This window comes from Cavia porcellus, unplaced genomic scaffold, assembly GCF_034190915.1.
Source record: "Cavia porcellus strain 051 isolate PalLab524CR breed Dunkin Hartley unplaced genomic scaffold, mCavPor4.1 scaffold_19, whole genome shotgun sequence".
Taxonomy (NCBI): domain Eukaryota; kingdom Metazoa; phylum Chordata; class Mammalia; order Rodentia; family Caviidae; genus Cavia; species Cavia porcellus.
This window is the reverse complement of record NW_026947502.1, coordinates 40,699,300-40,716,687: the sequence shown is the minus strand read 5'-3', so window position 1 is coordinate 40,716,687 and position 17,388 is coordinate 40,699,300. Positions and strand designations below refer to the sequence as shown.

Below are 17,388 nucleotides of genomic sequence, written 5' to 3'. Positions count from 1 at the left end.
AGATGGCACATAGATAATAGTTGGCTACAGAGGCTCCCTGAAATAGTCAACTTAGAATTCAACACAATACAGCGTGGGGAGTCCTGAACAGAGGGAGATGAATTCTCTAGTCCCAAGAAGAAACTAAGGTGAGAAGAGCCAATCAAACATACAGTCCCGGTGCTATTATTGGAACAGCTAAATGTTCAGTGCTCCCACCGCAGCAGGCGACTTGCCAAGCCGTCCGAGGTCCCACAGCTTCGACTCATTGGAGGCGCAGTCACACTGAGGTAGGGGGTCAGCCAGTTGAACAGAGAGCTGAGAGCCTGCGTAGACCTGTGTTGAGTGATGGGAGTAGAGCCATTCCACAGAAAGGGGGGCTCTGGCGGACGACATTCTGGGACCGGGCAGGACTGGCAAGAACAAGGGGCAGCAGTGACTTCAGTCAGTTGTTCCCTTCCCACACAGGATTGGTGGAGTGAGCTTGGCCTGGGTCATACAACCTGGCTGAGACCCAATAGGTTATCTGAAATCAATTCCCTACAACGGCACTGCACACTAAAAGGCATCAGAAGTTTGACTGACCCAAAGGGGAGGTGATGCTCAGTAATACAGCGCAGGCCACAGCAGCCTGACGGATCCAGAGAGGAGGGGCCAGCATAGGCTGTCCCTATTTGCAACTCACTAGCACACTGCAGTGGGAAGGGTCACCTAGCCAGCATGCTTCAGAAGAATTGTAACCAACAAAGAAAGAATCTGGGGCCTCCTGGAAGAAACAAAAAAGATGGGAAGAGGAAGCAACAACAAAAAGTCCCCAAGTCCCAACCCTGAGAACATGGACCCAGGACAGGTAAATACAAAGGAGAATGAGAACATCAAACATGCAATATCAGACATGGCACCAGTGCACATAAAGAGATATCTCTGGGACCTCATAGATGAGTTCAAAAGTGAAATATTTAGCCAAGTAAAGCAAGATATAAGAAGATTAATAAAAGAGATGCTAAATACCCCTCAAGAAGACACAGACAGAAGAAGGGAGGAACTCAAACATAGGAGAAAGCCATTTGATGAAGAATATAAACAAAATATAGAATACATGAAGCAGACTCAAAGAGATCACCAGGAAATTTTAAAACTCTATGGAAAGATGGCAAATCTGCTTGAAAGAAACTAAGGATAGATTATCCAAACTGGAGAACAGTTTTGTAATGTGGGATTATGAAAGGAAAAACTTTTTAAAAATAACAAGGAAACAAGTAACAATACAAAGGCTAGAAGATGATAAGAGGATCTATAACTTGAGAATAAAGAATGTGAATGAAGAAGCAGGGGTACAAACAAAGAAACTACAAAGGCTATTCACAGAAATAATTATGGAAAACTTCCCAAACATAGGAAAAGGAAATGATATTCAGATGTATGAGGCATACAGAACACCAGCCATCTATAACCAAAACAGAGCTACACCCAGGCACATAATAATCAAGATCCCAGAAATTCAATATAAGAACAGAATATTAAAAGCTGTTAGAGACAAGAAACAGATCACCTATAAATAAGGCCCATCAGAATAATGGCAGACTTCTCGACACAAACCATTAAGTCAAGAAGAGCCTGGAGTGAAATATTCCAAGCCCTGAAAGAAAATAACCTCCAGCCTAGATTGATATACCCTGCTAGACTGTCTCTAGAAATTAATGGAGAAACAAGATGCTTCCAAGACAAAGAGGAACTTGGGGAACTTGGGGAATTTGCAATCACCAATCCAACTCTACAAGGAATATTACAGAGCATTCTAGAGAGAGAGAAAAAGTACTAGGATTCCAGGAACAGTGGCAGAGAAGCCTCAATGAATGGAGCAAAAAACAGAACGAAGAAAATAAGCAGACAACTAGTAGTAAAAAAAAAAGAGCATAACAGAAATGAGACACAGAAAGTTAGTTATAATCTCTAATACAGATGGCCTTGATACACTAAAAAAAAAAAAAAAAAAAAAAAAAAGGAAAAAAAAAGAACCACACGTGGAGTAAATCAGGAGGTAGGGTCCACCGAAATGCTATTTATAGGAAATGTAATTAACATGAAAAAGGTACATGGACTGAAAATCAAATATGATAAAACAATGCTCTATGTGACAGAGAACCAGAGAGTAACGGGGCAACTAGACCAGTATTTGTGGATAGGTTGGAAAGACAGGCTTTAATAGGTAAAGGAATACAATCAGAGATCAAATCCAGGAGAGAGAAGGTTCAGAACCACTTAGGTAAATAGCAGGTTGCCTGCCCACTGCCCCACCCCCCCACCCCACCCCCGCGCGCAATTTAAAACCAAGGGTCTTGGTCAGACCCAAAAATGTACAGTGTACCCTGGGGAAGTGAAAGGGGAAGGAGAGTCTTAAAAAAAGATGGCAGAAGATATTGTTAATAGTGTATCAGGATTGAAAACTCACATTAGTCACACCACTCTGCTTAGATAGATTTTATTCTGTTCCAGTTTGTCTACTGGCATTAGATTTGAGGGCACAGACAGCTATCCCCAAAACATCAGGATATAGCACAGTAATCATCTTTAATTTTCTATTAACTTAACCTGGAGCCCTGTATGACTTATATGTTTTATCATGACTAATCTTAGTTAAATCTGGTTTGTTTGATTGCTGTTTGCTATCGACAGATTTTATTCAAAACTGGTATGATTGATAGTATCAAGTCTGAGAGTATAGGAAACTACACTGAAGATGACAAGACTCTACGATACACATTCTGGTTTGATAACAGCCTGTTTTTGAAGTTTTATACTATATACAAAGTTGTATTTTTATTAATACTGTTATGTACTGACATAGTCAATTATACTATGTCTGATGATATAGCCAATTCTATTGAAGATAACAAGAGACAACACAGGAACTATGGTAGAACTCCTTGTACAATGGTCTTATATGTCTTTTTCGTTTCATGTGTTTATAGGAATATGTTTTGTTTTGTCTTGCTTTGTTTTGTTTCTCCCTCTAATATAAAAACGATAGAAATACATGTTAAGACTCATGCATGTGTAGAATCTATAAACAGTTTATGAGAACTGATCTTATGACACATAATGAAATGAACAAATACTTTGAAGGAAAAAGAAACCCAATGCTGATCCTGGAGTGTCATAATGTGAAACACAGCAATAGTATTATTTTTTGTTCAGAGTGATATTAGCCTGCTTGGGTTTGTTCAATCTCAACATAATTGAAGATATGGATAACTGCATGTATGTTTAAGGGTATAGGATTGATAACTATATTTCTAAGTTTTTGTTGGATAGTTGAACAGAACTGGTTGGAATCCCCACTTTATATGCTCCACTTTAGTATCTTGAATAACTATTTGTAAGAGGACAATCTGTAATCAACTAGTGATTTCTTACTGGTATTTTTTTCTTTGAAAGTGTGTATTATTTTTACCCGTTTTCTGTTTTGTTTAATCTTTCTTTAAATAAAAACTAAAAAACAAAAACAACAACAACAAAAAAAACACTACAGTAACCAGTGCTGATCCCGGCGTGTCATGATGTGAACTATTATTCTTTGCTCAGAATGACTTTAGCCTGCTTTAAGTTTGTTTAATCTCAGTATAAATAAGATATGGATAACTGCATATATGTTAAATCTCCAGTGTCCATGTTCTCTGCACTTCTAGAAAGTTCTTTTTTTTTTTTAAAGCCAGTCAAATTTAGCAGTGGGGGGGGTGGTATACCAACTTTAGTGACACTGATGTTAATAAGTTCTGATAACCCACTGCCATCGGACCAGCCTAGAAAGTTCTTGAATACATCAATAAAGTACATCAATGAAACAGGGAAAATAGCTCTCAATTTTACAAGGGTTGTGAAGATAGGTGTGTAGTTCAGTATCTTATTTGCCAACTGGATTTGACAAACACTTGTCTAGCATGTGTAAGGTTCCACATTTGACTCCCAGCACCATAAAAATAAAGTAAAAAGGACTGTGCATGAATTTAAAGCAATCCATTTAACACTAAAGTCTTAATTCAAATAAATCGTCTGCTATGATTTGTATCTAAATTTTCCCCCAAAGCTTCATGTAGTCATGCAAGGGGGCTTCTAGAGTTTGTGACTGATTCATAGTACACTACTGGGATTATGGGTGTGAAGTTACACCCCCTCTAAAGGAGGTACCCTACATACAATATAGGGGACAGAAAGAGTCTCCTCTCACGCTCCTCCCTTTTTCTCGTTACTTTTGCTGCCTTCTGACACCATGAACAATTACCCTCTGCCATGTGCCATCCTGCCTTGAACCCAGCAGATTATGGATTGAAGCCTCCACAAACTGTAAACCAAAAAAAAAACTTTCCTTCCTTAATTTTGGGCGTCAGGTATTTTGTTTTAGCAACAAGAGAAAAGTAACCAATATATCATCTTTCTCATTTTAACTAAAAACCTAAGATGTGATCCAATACATTAATAGTTCTAAATTAAAACCTAAAACTAGTTTTATATGTTTATCTGGAATTATTTGCACAAACTGACTTCAAGCTGCACTGACTATACTGTGGAAGAGTATCAAAACAATAACAGCCTGCAGGTGCAACTCAATGGTAAAGAACATGCCTAGCATGCATCAGGCCATGAGTTCAATGCCTATGCCACAAAACAAACTGGCAGTAATACAACAAATACAATAAACAAACTGGCAGACCAACTGCTTCTGTCAAAAGATATATAATAGAATAACCTATTGCTAAGCAATGAAAAATGTTCATCTGGACACACATAACACTAGATTTATTAACTTGACACTAAAGTGATACACAGAAAGAACCGAATCATACATGGTCTACATCAAGCACATAATGAAATATGATTCTTTGTTGTTAAGACAGAATCTCAGTTTGTACCTAAATTGGACTCAAACTCATAAATTCAATTAATCCTCCCACCTCTGCCTCCCAAGTAGCTTGGACTACAGAAATATACCACTGTACTAGGTTCAGGTTTTGAACAAGAGTTTTCTCAAATATTCTAAACTTCAAAAACTACCCAAAGGCCAGGTATGCTGGCACATAACTATAATCCCGGCACTTGGGAAGCTGAGGCATGAGGATCACTGGGAGTTCAAGATCAGTTGGGGATACAAAGTGAGTTCAGGGCCACCCTGAACTGCATAGTGAAAACCTGTCTCAAAAAGAGAAAGAGACAAAAGAGACCAAAAAAAGAAAAAAAAAAAAAAAAAAACCACCTCAAAACAAAAACAAAAACACCACTACCCAAGGATGTAACTGAGTATTCTAATTTAGAAATTATGATTTTCTGAACGACATTTATATTTCACTTTCCTTAAGCTTTTAACTAATCACACCAGGAAAATACCCTAAAGAATTTCTTTCTACTACAAGTCTTAGTTAAATGATTTAGGTTTGGTATATTGTAATTACAATTTATTCTCTTTTTTTAGATATATTAAGAACTGGTATTATTTCAGTGATTTTAGAGATATTTTAATTCTATAAAACTTTATATTTTATAAAACAAGCTATATTTTAAAATATGTGTTACTTAGCACTTACAACTGAAATAGAAAAGAAACAAAGCTCAATCACTCTTTGCTCTCTGACAGCCAGGAGGAAGTACGATCTGACCAGTAACTCTTGGGCCCCTGGCATGACAACTAACCCCAATATGATCCCATCAACTCTATTGTTACTTCTACCAGAGATCTGTAGGTCACCCTTGACAAGAGCCTCTGCTCACCTGTCAGCTCTTGTCCCTTCTCCACTCCGGACTACTTCAGGCACTGCTGCTACCTCTCTAAGGAAGGCTGGGTCTCACATAACATACCAAGGTTCAGGAAGGGACCAGATGTACTGCTGATGTCTCTGAAACCCTCAAAACTCCAGGGGTCACAACCAATACTACTGGCTGTCCTAAGACGACTCGGTGGTAGTGGCTAATGGGACTGTAACCTCCCATTTTCACTGAAACAGGGTGTGTGGGGGGGACCAGACAAGACAGGGAAAGGGGCTGTCAATCAAGCAGCTGCTTCTCCCACAGTTCCTCCACTGCTGCATGACAGCCACAGATGTGCAAGGCACACTGCCCTTCTTTGCTACAGCACAGGCCCCATTAAAGTCTCCAACAAGCGTCCTATTACCTATTTAAGATTTCTGAGTGGACTGTACTATAAAGAGCTGGTAACAATAAGAGGTACTAGCCCTGAAGATATCCAGAGGCTAATGAGGACCGATGGCAACTGACAAGAGATTGGTGGTGACCTGCTACAGTGACTAGAGTCCAAAAGATCTGTAATGATCTACAAAGAACCCCAACGAGGCAACTGAATCTATATGCATGTTTCCCTGAAAATAAGACCTAGCCAGAAAATAACCATCCTTGAAAACTACACGTCAACAATGCCAGCCTAGCAGCCTGTTCTTAACTGCTTTACAGAGAAGCCACCAAGCAACTGAGTAATACTGTCAGGTCAGGTAAGGACAGGCTAATTGAGGCTGCCATTATTGATCTCCAGTTTTCAGGACTGATGATTTTTCACCTAGGTCTTATTTTCAGGGAAAGGGTATAACTGCCAGAGCGGCTCAAGCCCCAGGAGGGGCTGATAAAGAGTTGTTAGGAGCCTCTATGAGCTGTAATACTAAGAGAGGTGATACTTACAGCCTGAGAGCCACTTGTACTCAGAGCTCAGATGATTTTGATCCCAATTTATCGAAAGAATCCTCAGCCAAATGATTATTACCTTATAAAGACCACAGAAATTTTATTTTTCTTCAAATCCACAGCAGAAAACTTTCCTCTTCTATATTGTCCCCAACCATAAAATTCATGTTTTCCTCAAAAAAAAATTCCATCTTGCAATAAAGCCATCACACTATGACTCAATAAGGCTTCCTTAAAGTGCACAAAACAGAGATAAATTCAAAAATGCTTACTATTACAAAAAAAAAAAATCTGAGGAAGGAGAGTGCTTATTCAGTCCCTGTTTCTTTACCAATATACATGCTGCAGTTTTGATTTCTAATCTGGGTTTCTTTAGCTAGAAACATTGAATTGTCTAACATTAAAGGGAGCTTTCTCTCCTATCATTTATTATGATATTAACAAATTTGCTTTCCCTCCTACAGTTACAGGATGTAGACATTATGAATCAGAGAAAATAAGTCCTAAATATTAGCATAGTCTTTCTGTCTTTGGTAAATTAACTCTTTTCAATTAATTCAAAATAGAGTTTTAATATCATGTATGGGTATTAAGATGAGAAGTCAAAAAAAGACAAAATAAAAAGAAAAAACTATCACATATTTCATTATCAGTATGCACAAAAATCTAGTAAATCTAGATTCCAACTACTGGTGCCTCTTTTTAACTTAGTTTCATATACAGAATATTTTCTTCCTAAAAACAAAAGGTAAAGACCAGTTATTCACACACTCTGACTCTAAAATAGGTATGAAATAAACAAAAAATATTTTAGACAGCAGTCTAGTAACCAAAGAAAAAATAATTTTGGCTTAAAGTTACTGAAGTCTCCCATATATATTTGTTCATATTACGTTGCTGGTAAGATGCACAATTCACTTAAAATCTATAGAAATTTTAACAAAAAATGCTTTATTAAGTCTAAATTTTAAAATTTATTTTATAACACTGGCAGTTACTAATTGTATTGCAGTAAGGCTTCTTAATCCACTACTCATCAGTTCAACCATTATTTACCATGTACTTTTCTACTCTCCAGCACTAAAATGAACATAGTCTTGATTCTGTAAAAGTTGACACATGCAGTAGTTTCCAACATTTTGGATTACCTAAACCACACTGAGTGAAGCTGAATAAACCTGAACCAATATAAAATATATAATAGATAATGTGTATAAGTAACAAAACTTCCTTTAATACTGTTTACTATGACTCTTAAAAAAGAACAATTTGAACATTTCTATTAGATTTTTAAATATAACTAAGCCAAGCACCCCTGGCATGGGCCAGGAGGATAACCAGCACTCCCGAGATCCAGCCTTGGTGGAACTTATGAAGCTTATTCTTCCACCATCTGTGTAGCTTCTTCCACCCTCTGGGTAAGTGGTCCCCGCGTGAGCCAGGAGAACCAGTGGCTCCCAGTGAGCCTACCAGAGCGCCTGGGGTGAGAATCAAACACCCTCCCCCTATCCTATAGCTAACTGGGATAGATGTCTCAGCATCTTTTGGGAGGATAACCATATGCAATATAGCAAATATGGGGGGATTTCCTTCTATCTTCTGTTTGAAGGCAAAGGTTATTTTCACTGTTTTGTTTTGGTCACCCTATTCAATACTCTCAATTGGTTTTATAATGTTCTGTTTTGGTTTGATTTCGCTATACCTAATTGACTGGACAACTATTGTGAAGATAACAATATATACCATAGTACCTATTACTACCATCCCAGTATCCTACTGTGAACTTCTGTATCAATTTCACTGCATTGTCTCGATTGGTTTTGTTCTGTCTCGTTCTGTTGTATTTTTACTACTTTCAAAATAAAATTAAAAAAATATATACAGCTAAGCCACGAACTTAAGAGCTTAGCACTATTTCACATACTAATCCTATGAGTACTATTTCAGTCCAATTTTATAGTGAAAAAAAATTCAAAGACTGTAAAAAATTTGCTCATAAATAAATAACAAGGGACATGCTGGAAATAAAGAGATAACGATTCAACTATTAAGTATCACCACACTCTTACAATCTTTGAATTTCTTTTTTTCTCATCTGTAAAATTTGCAGATGTGTAATGGAAGGAATTACAAAGGACTGAGAGACACAAAGTACCAGAAGAGAGAAAAATTCCTGAAGGGGGCTTACAACAGAAATGTCTCACATTCCTAACTCCTCTCCTCTGGGTCAAACTATAGTTGAAAGAGATTTTTGGTCTTCATATGCCATCTATTAGTCTTTGCTATCTTCTTATCAAAGAAAAGCGAAAATCAAAATCTGGATTGGGAATGCCTCTCAGTAAAGAAGAGCTTGTTAACACACTCGAGGTCCTGGGTTCCAGCCTCAGTATGGGGAGGGGAGAGAAGAGAAAATTCAAGAGCTGAAAACAAGATTCAAGGAATAAACAACAGACTCAGCTAGATTTTCTCAGATTTTCAACCTGAGAAAAAGGAAAAAAGGCAATTGCAAAAGAGTTAAATTTAGTATGTATACAAGTATTCAACAAACTTAGTTTTATAATTTAGCTATTTGCTTAATACTAAAAAGTCTTGGATGGACTGGCTACAATGTAAAAACTGCCAGCAAAATTAATGCATATATTATATATTATATATATATAAAATATATTACATATTATGTATATATATGTTATATATTACATATATATAATGCACAGATATATAGGTATTACTATGCTTCCAGAAATCTAGGAGAAATAGGCAAGCTCCCAGGCAGACAATTAGAGCCCGCTTTAAGGAAACTTTAAACAGAACTGAACAAGCAGCTACATAATGGTGTAGGATGACCATATAATCCTTGGCACATTATCTGACCTCTCCTTAAAAATAACAAGGAGGCAATTCACCAAGGTTTACAGAGAACCCAGATACATAAACAGGCCACCATGTTGCATGTACTTTGAGGTTCACAACACCAACTACATAAATTCTGAATACCTTTTTTATAAATTCTTAGAATTTACATTGGAGAAAGTGTTCAAATAACTTGAGAAGATGCCAGAAAATGTAATGTAACTCTCTCATAATCTCCCAACTAAGAAAACCCCTAAAGATGTTGTTTCCTCCCTTTATATAAGAACAGAGAGCAATGCTCAGCTAATAGGATGACTGTAGCTTTCACTGAAACCCTCAGTGATCACCTTTTTCCTGAGGATTCAAGTTAGGCAAACCTAGAATCAGAATCTAGACAATTAAAATAGTCAAGTATAAGGTAAGGTGCACATAATTCACTTCAGAGACGGCACAGTATCTAAAAGCAAAGTGCAAACTCTAAAAGCACAGTTTAGGTATTAAACGCTTACACCAAGTTAAATGTTGAGTAATGCTTAACCAAACAGACAAAGGCCACAGAAAAAGTCAAAAGTAGACAACATTATTTGTTAAGCTATTTACTTTGTTTTACTTATATAAAATTTAATCACAAGTTGAACAAACACCATCAGAATTACCAGTAAGTTGAGACAAAAGGTACGTACAATACTGATTTATAGCTTGAAGTTATTATAAAAACTATACTGCAATTAAGGCAAAAATGCTACTATACAGGTAAATAGCTAGAACTGTGAGGCTGTCTTCCTTCCAATAGCTGGGAAGACTTTCAGGAAAGCAAGCCTCTTTGAGTAAACTTTAACCAGGAATTACTACTCCACTGCAAAGAAGAGTTATACTAAAAGACGGGGTGTAACATTCAGTAATCAATTTGGGAATACAATACTAGATTGTTTACATAGTGAATGAAGTCCTTGAAAAATACTTTTTTCTTTCCAAGGTTATTCATCAGTAAATCTTAAAAATAAATGAAGGGCATTGTTTTCACTATAATTTTACTCAGTACCAGTATTGACAGCAATTAATTAGTAATCGCTTTAAGACGCGCATTCTTTTTAACCAGAAAGATGCCTGACTTTAACTCGAAATAAGAAAAATGAAACCAGCCCCAACTATTCTGCATTTGACAATTTCTGCTTATGGCGCAGGAAAGGGTAAAGCTCCCGACTTGTTATCCACAAAGATTTTCTAGTACGAGCACTTTGGCAAAGCCCCGGCCTCTGCAAGGCAGAAACCGCGCTCGATCCCCAGGCCGTGCTGTCTCCCGCTGTGCTATCGCCTCGCTCTCCAGCCGCGTCCCGCAGGCTCAGGCGCCTGGCACAGCCCTGGCCCCGGCTCCGGCCCGCACTCACCGTGAAGCGCCGCTCGCCGACGCTGCCCACCGCGAAGCAGTGGTCGCCGGGGTTCACGGCTCCAGTCAGCACCTGGTGCAGGTTCATGTCGGCAGCTCAGCTCATGCCCAGGGGCGCCAGCGCTGCCTGCTCTGCCTCAGAGGCCGGGACCGCGGGCGCCGGGGGCAGCAGCCGCCAGGCGGGAGACGCATCCCTAGCCCGCGGCCCGAGGAGGAGGGCGGACCGGCCCTCGCGCACCTGTCACGCCCGCCGCGGCCCAGGCGCAGCGCTGCACCCGCACCGCGCCGGGAAGCACGCTGCCAACACGCTTCACCACGCTTCCCCGGGGAGCTCTGCGTCCCCGGCCCGGCCCAGTGGCGGAGGCAGCACGCGCCCCGTCGCCACGCAAGACCTGCCCTGGCCGGCACCGCTGTCCACCACCCCTACTGCCCTCGGTCGCTTGCGCCGCGGCGAGTTCCCTCGGCCCACATATCGCGAGACTTCTCCAGCAGAAAGCGCGCTCCCCTGGACCACTCGCTTTTTACCACCATACACGTCTCAAGGAAAAGGTAGGAAACGCCTCTTCCAGTCAGACGCCAACCAATCCTAAACTCCGTTCACCGGGGTCCCGCCCAGAGCCGAAAATGGGCCAATCTCAGAGGCTCATAAAGGAGAGCCCTGCGCCTTGAATGGAGCGAGACTCGCAGAAGCGCTCTTGGTCCTCAAAGAGATGACATTTATTCAATTATGCTTTAAATTTATTCACTAATACTGCAGGTTACAGCTTAATGTGTTGAGTCAGAACGTTTAAAGGGGCAACGTACACTTTAGACACACATTAGACAGAGTTGCCATTTCCTTGGTTTCAGCAGGACTGTAAGTCCCATCGTGCACCGCTCTCCGGTGCGACTCGCGAGAACATCTCAGCCAGCGCGATCTCGAAGCCTCAGCCAGCAGCGCCGGGTGATATTAAAGGCTGCAACTAATTTGGTGCTCCTAAATCTAAATTTACCTTAAAGCATGTTTTTGAAGTAGCGCTGATAGTAATACCGCGCCATTTCAAAATGAAAAGTGTTAGCCACCAGCTGCGAGATTCAACTCTACATTGACACAATGCGGCATTATTATTAATAAATTACTGCTTATGTACTTCGCCTAGGTACTGTAAGTCTGTTTCGGACAGACTGTGTGCCTTCAGTGTCTCAAACGTGTTACATGGTGGCAGTCCCCGGTCAGGTGTTCAGTATTTGTTGAGTAAATTAGTGTGACTAGGAACTCCTTATTACAGTAAACCGGTCTCAGACTACTGCTTGGATGGGAGGGGTAGGAGTTACTTCCTTTTCCTTAAAATTTATACAATATATTTATTTTTGTCTTGGAATTTTAAGTTTGGTTTGAAAAACCAAATTGAAGAGCCATCTCCCCTTTACTTGAAAGATGAAAATTAATCCAGTATTCCAGTTTCTTCATAAAGGGCAAACTTTAATGTGTCCTTATTTGTCTTTTAATTATTATTTAAAATTTTATTTAAGGTGACCTGAAGACTTTAAATTTGTTTATTTTTTGGTGCTGGGGATTGAGCCCAGGACCTTAGGCATGTTAAGCATATACTCTACCACTGAGCTACACTTCCAGTCCTAACATTTAGAAAGCCCTTCCTGGGCCTTGTCAGGGTCCGAGAAGTTTATGTTTGTAATCCCATGGAAAAATTATTGAAATTCTACCCAATTAATTCCTGGTTACCGCTATCAGTGCAACCCATAATGAGACTGAAGACACTAAGGCGTGTTTGTAGTTGTGGGAAGCAAAGGTGGTGCTAAGTCCAGCTAGGATGATACCTGACCGCAACAGGAGGCTTGACCCAGAACCAGACCCTGGTTTTATTAATTCACGAAGAGGGGAGTGGCTTGGAGATGAGTGGATGAGTGCTGTGAGCTGGGCTAGGTAGGTGGTCTTCAATCACCTCTGCAATAATGCAGAGAGAGATTTGCAGAAAAAGTAATATGCATAACACAGTTGGACATAGTATCTAATGTTTTGGGTTGATGCTTCAACTCTGATATGTAATCTTTTATGCTGTAGGAAGTCATAGTCTTGCATCTCAAGGCTTGATCCCAGCCAACACCATGGAGCATGGTTGTCCCTTGCACCCAGCTCACACAGGCTTTTTGGGAACTACTGGGCAGTGTCACCTTGCTTCAAACACTGCACATCAGCACCTTGGTTAGACTGATTTGCATTGCTTAAAAGCCATTTGAGACAAGAAAAAGTCTCAACCAGCCCTGTATGTATCAGTACAGGGAAATAGGGCCAAGTTAGCCAAAATGGAGATAATCATTCTTCTCACTAGGAGAGTCGTCCAGGTGGTCCTCTACACCAATTTTCAATTTTAAAGCCTAAATCATAATTGTTTTATGTAAATAATTGAGTCCCACATAAATTCAATGACTGACCCACAAGTTTAACAGGTTTAACTCATCCTCTTGCTCAGTTTTTAGTTTTAAAGGGCATTGAGTGTAGCAGACTATTAGAAACTGAATGAAGCAACGCGTGATGGTATACACCTGTAATCCTAGCATTTGTAAAAGGCTGAGGCAGGTCCATGGCAAGTTTGAGTCCACTCTGGGAAATTTAGAGCAAGCAAAAAAAACCTCTCAAATTTAAAAAAAATTTTTTTTTCTTAAGAAAGGCTAGGAATGTAGCTCATTGCAGGTCTTGGATTCAATCCCAATACAAAATAAAATAAAATAAAACCCGAAAGATAGGAACTGAGCTAGTAATTAGAAAACTGAATTAGAGTTATATCCTTGATTCTTGCACTAACAACCTGTGTGACCTTATAAAAGTCTGTTAGTCAAGATTCACTTGCCTCATCTACAAAAAAATGGGAATTTTGATTATCAACAATATTTTGCTTGGCACTGTCATTTCTACAGTATACATTTAATTATTTAACTTAAGCCTGTGAGCAGAAACTTCTTCTTTCCTTTTCCATAAAAGTAGTCTTTCCTTATATGATTTTCCTGAGAATTAAGTCAAAACAATGTTTAGCAGATAGAAAGTAGTCAGTAAATGTTACCAATTACTATTATTATAAATTAACCTATTACATTTCCTTCCTTCCTTTTTTTCTTCCTTCCTTTCTTTGATATATTCTTTCTAAGGTTTTCCAGTTAGTGTCAAATCTCAGCACAAATCAGACTCCACTGATATTTGAAACTCTACAAAAGGTCATTTCAATCTATACCCAAAATTGTAGGACTAGAGTAGACAAAAATCAAAGATGTATTTTTACCTCATAATAATCAGAAATACTTATATTATTTTAAATTAAACTAAATTTGGCCTGAAAATGCCTTCATATCTTGATTTCCTAGTAAGGAACTGCACTGTAACTTGTTGCATTAACAGCCTACCACAGTGACATTTTCTTGTACTGTGTGAACTTTGACTATTCACATTCACAGCACCTGACACTTTGTCAGTCAAAGGCGCCAACAGGAAAGACTATGTTCAAACAAGGTAAACACTGTACTATAACCAGTCTTCCATTTTCTGCCTATATGCTGTCTGCTCATGTTGTGGAGTAAAAATTCTCCAAATCGCTTTGGGTGCTTAGAATTACCCAATTTAACTCATCTAAAGTTTTCATTTGGGCTCAATTAGTAGATTATTTGCATAATAGGCATGATGCCCTAGGTTCAATCCCTGGCACTGCAAAAAGTTTTAAAATTAAAGTTTTCATTTTAATACTTCATATATTGCCCACTTAAAGTATTTTTATTTACTGCTGCTTAACTGGCTCAGTGAAATAGCTTATTAATTTCAACAAATGTTCCTTCAATAACAATGAAAAATCCTTTCACTGTAATCCCTCAAGATTTCCCCTATCTTTGCCTGACGCATAGACTCGAAGTCCCCAGGTGTGTCCTGTCAGCCAGCCAGGGTCTTCAGGAGTGGTGACAGTGATGGTTAGAACCTGACAGGGTCTTTTATTAGCACGTGGGTAGTCATCTAGGCTGCACTCCGGTGGCCCCAATGTCAGTTTAAGGTGTTTATCGGGGAAGGCGGGTTCCCATCCTGTTGCAACTGTTTCGCAGCCCCAATGAGCACAAAAATATTCTCCCGGGAATTACAGTATGATCTGCCCCCTGTTGCTGCGGGACAAAGGTAGAATTGACTTTGTCTGGGACGTTGGAGCCCCAGAAAGAACCAACAGGGTGTGGGTGCAAACCATGGAGTTCCTGATCCTACCCAAGTCCAAACCGTCTCTTGGTCGTTCTGGCAGCTAAGCTCCCATTTCCAGGGTTGATAGGGCAGTACAGAGGAGGGAGTGTGGCAGTGCCATTGTTTTGGTCTTTTTTTGTTTTCTCAGGACTGCCTGCTTGCAAGGTAGGCACTTATGCCGCTGAGCTAAACCTCCAGCCCCAATTTTTTTTTCCACCACCAGAGTCAGTATGGAGGTGGCACCATTTTGAGTATTGGGGCAGTGCATGCCATTTTGAGTACCCTCGTGGCCTCCAGAAAAAGGAAGTGGCAGCAAGTTGCCATCTTGAAAAGGCTCCAGGATATCAAGGACCACAGAGCCAGGAGGGCTGGGTGCCTTAGATAAGTCCAGTGGTGGCAGAGTACAATTGTGGGAGGCAACTAATGCAGCCTCACCCTGGGCGAGCATCTCCGCGACCTGGGGATCTGCGTGATGTTGTGCCAGCAGCTCAGAGATTAAAATCCAATATGAAAAGGTGGTTACCGGAATCTTTTTTGGGCCAAAACCTCATAATAGTCTTTAAGAGCATCTCCTACTCTTTTCCACCTGTTTAAATCAATGGTACCCTCTAGGGGGAAACCATGGACACACTGAATGTATAAACTGAAAGTACTGTATCAAATCTTTTGTCTTAACCTTAATCCTTCTAATCTTGAGTGCCTCGCTGAAGCCATTCACAAACAATTCATGCTCACTAAGTGCTTGCCCCATGCTAATCTCATTCACCTACCGTGATTCAGGGGAGATGTAAGGTGGCTGTCCGCACAGATCACAGGAACGAAGTTACAAAACAGTCACGCCGGCCACCGCTTTACCCCCGTGAAAGGTCCCGCGTCGTTATCCCTCATGCCAGGTCTGCCCCACGTTGGGCGCCACTTGATCTGTCCCGCGGATCAGTCCATGGGCCTCGCCTGGAGAGGGGACGGAGATGGAGGGCTGGGCAAGAGAAAAGAGAGACAGAGACAAGGCGGGATTCCATTCAAGTCTCATTTATTCTTAAAATGGCTACAACTTATATAGGGTGGAGGTGGGCCAATGGGGCAGGAAGAGGGCACGGAGTGTTATCTGAAAGGTCATCGGCACATCCAGATATATGTGTAAGCAGGAGAGGATTATGGGAGATGTAGGCTGAAGCAGGAAGTTGCTCACGTCATGCGCACTGTAGGCAAGGGGAGGATCATGGGAAATGTAGCCTGACACACAAAATGCCCTCAGATGGAGGGGCAGTACAGCAGCAGCCATTCTGCGCCGCTCCCTACAGATCATTTCTCCAAGTTTCTTTCATTGTAAGGACGAGGAGATAGGACAATAAGAAAATAACTGACATCAGGTTATTTCAGGTTACTTCATTTGTATAAGAATTAAAGCAGAGGGAGCTTCATTATACCAACACCAGTCTATTTGGAAATTTGCCTGTCTCTGTAATCCTGCTTTTCAGAAAACCAGAGAAATAGTTTAGTTTCAGGATAGTAATGAGCAACTCCACTTTTGAGTTTTAGCCTGGTCTGCACAGACTGCTTGCTTTATTCTGCTTCTTTAGTCCTTGTCTCCTTTCTGTCCAAAGCCTACAAATATTTCTGTATACACAGATAATCCAGAAGAATTGAGAAATGGGATTGTTCCCTGAAATGCAATTGAATTATATCAGTCTGTCTTGTGAGTGCTCAAAAGCTATGTGATTTTATGTTTTCTCTTTATAAGAAATGAAAAATGAAGGATGTTGTTATGTTTTTTTTGTAAAGTAAATCTTTCTTTAAAAACTAACATTCTGTATATTTTACACAGGAAGCCAGCTAAAACCAAGCAATAATTATGCCTCTCCCTCAATTTCTGATTTCCAGAAATCTTCTCATTATCTTTCTCCCTACCCCAAGTTCACCAATATCCTCACAAGGCCTCTGCCATGGGAGCCACCAAGTCAAACTTTAGTCCTCACTGCCAAGACCCAGTAGAAGGAGGAAGTTAGAAATAAGAGAAGTTCCTACTGCCATGACTAAGGTCAAAATAGGCCAGTATGATCCTGGGATTTCACGTATTTTCAACTAATTATCTCATAAAAGTGATATCAAGATTCTATGCAACAAAGACATTGGTTACTCCAGAAATCTCACTCTACTTCCAACAACTTTGCCTATAGCAAAGCTCACTGGAAATAATCTAGCTTAAATAGATATTTGAGCAATAAGATAGAATCCTAGCCATCATTTCTGATATTATTGTTATAGAAAAATTAATTTC

At 40.0% G+C, this 17,388-nt stretch overlaps 1 protein-coding gene across 2 annotated transcripts in view; it reads right to left on the bottom strand.

Annotated features, from left to right (window-relative positions):
• Window positions 1–11,399, bottom strand: part of Dmxl1 (Dmx like 1) — a 165,664-nt gene extending 154,265 nt beyond the window's left edge. For both annotated transcript variants that reach the window (XM_063230962.1, XM_063230963.1), the window contains exon 1: window positions 10,905–11,399. In XM_063230962.1, the coding sequence (XP_063087032.1) occupies window positions 10,905–10,991 (87 nt within the window). In that variant the 5' untranslated portion in view covers window positions 10,992–11,399. The remainder of the gene's footprint in view (window positions 1–10,904) is intronic.
• Between the last annotated feature and the right edge of the window lie 5,989 nt (window positions 11,400–17,388).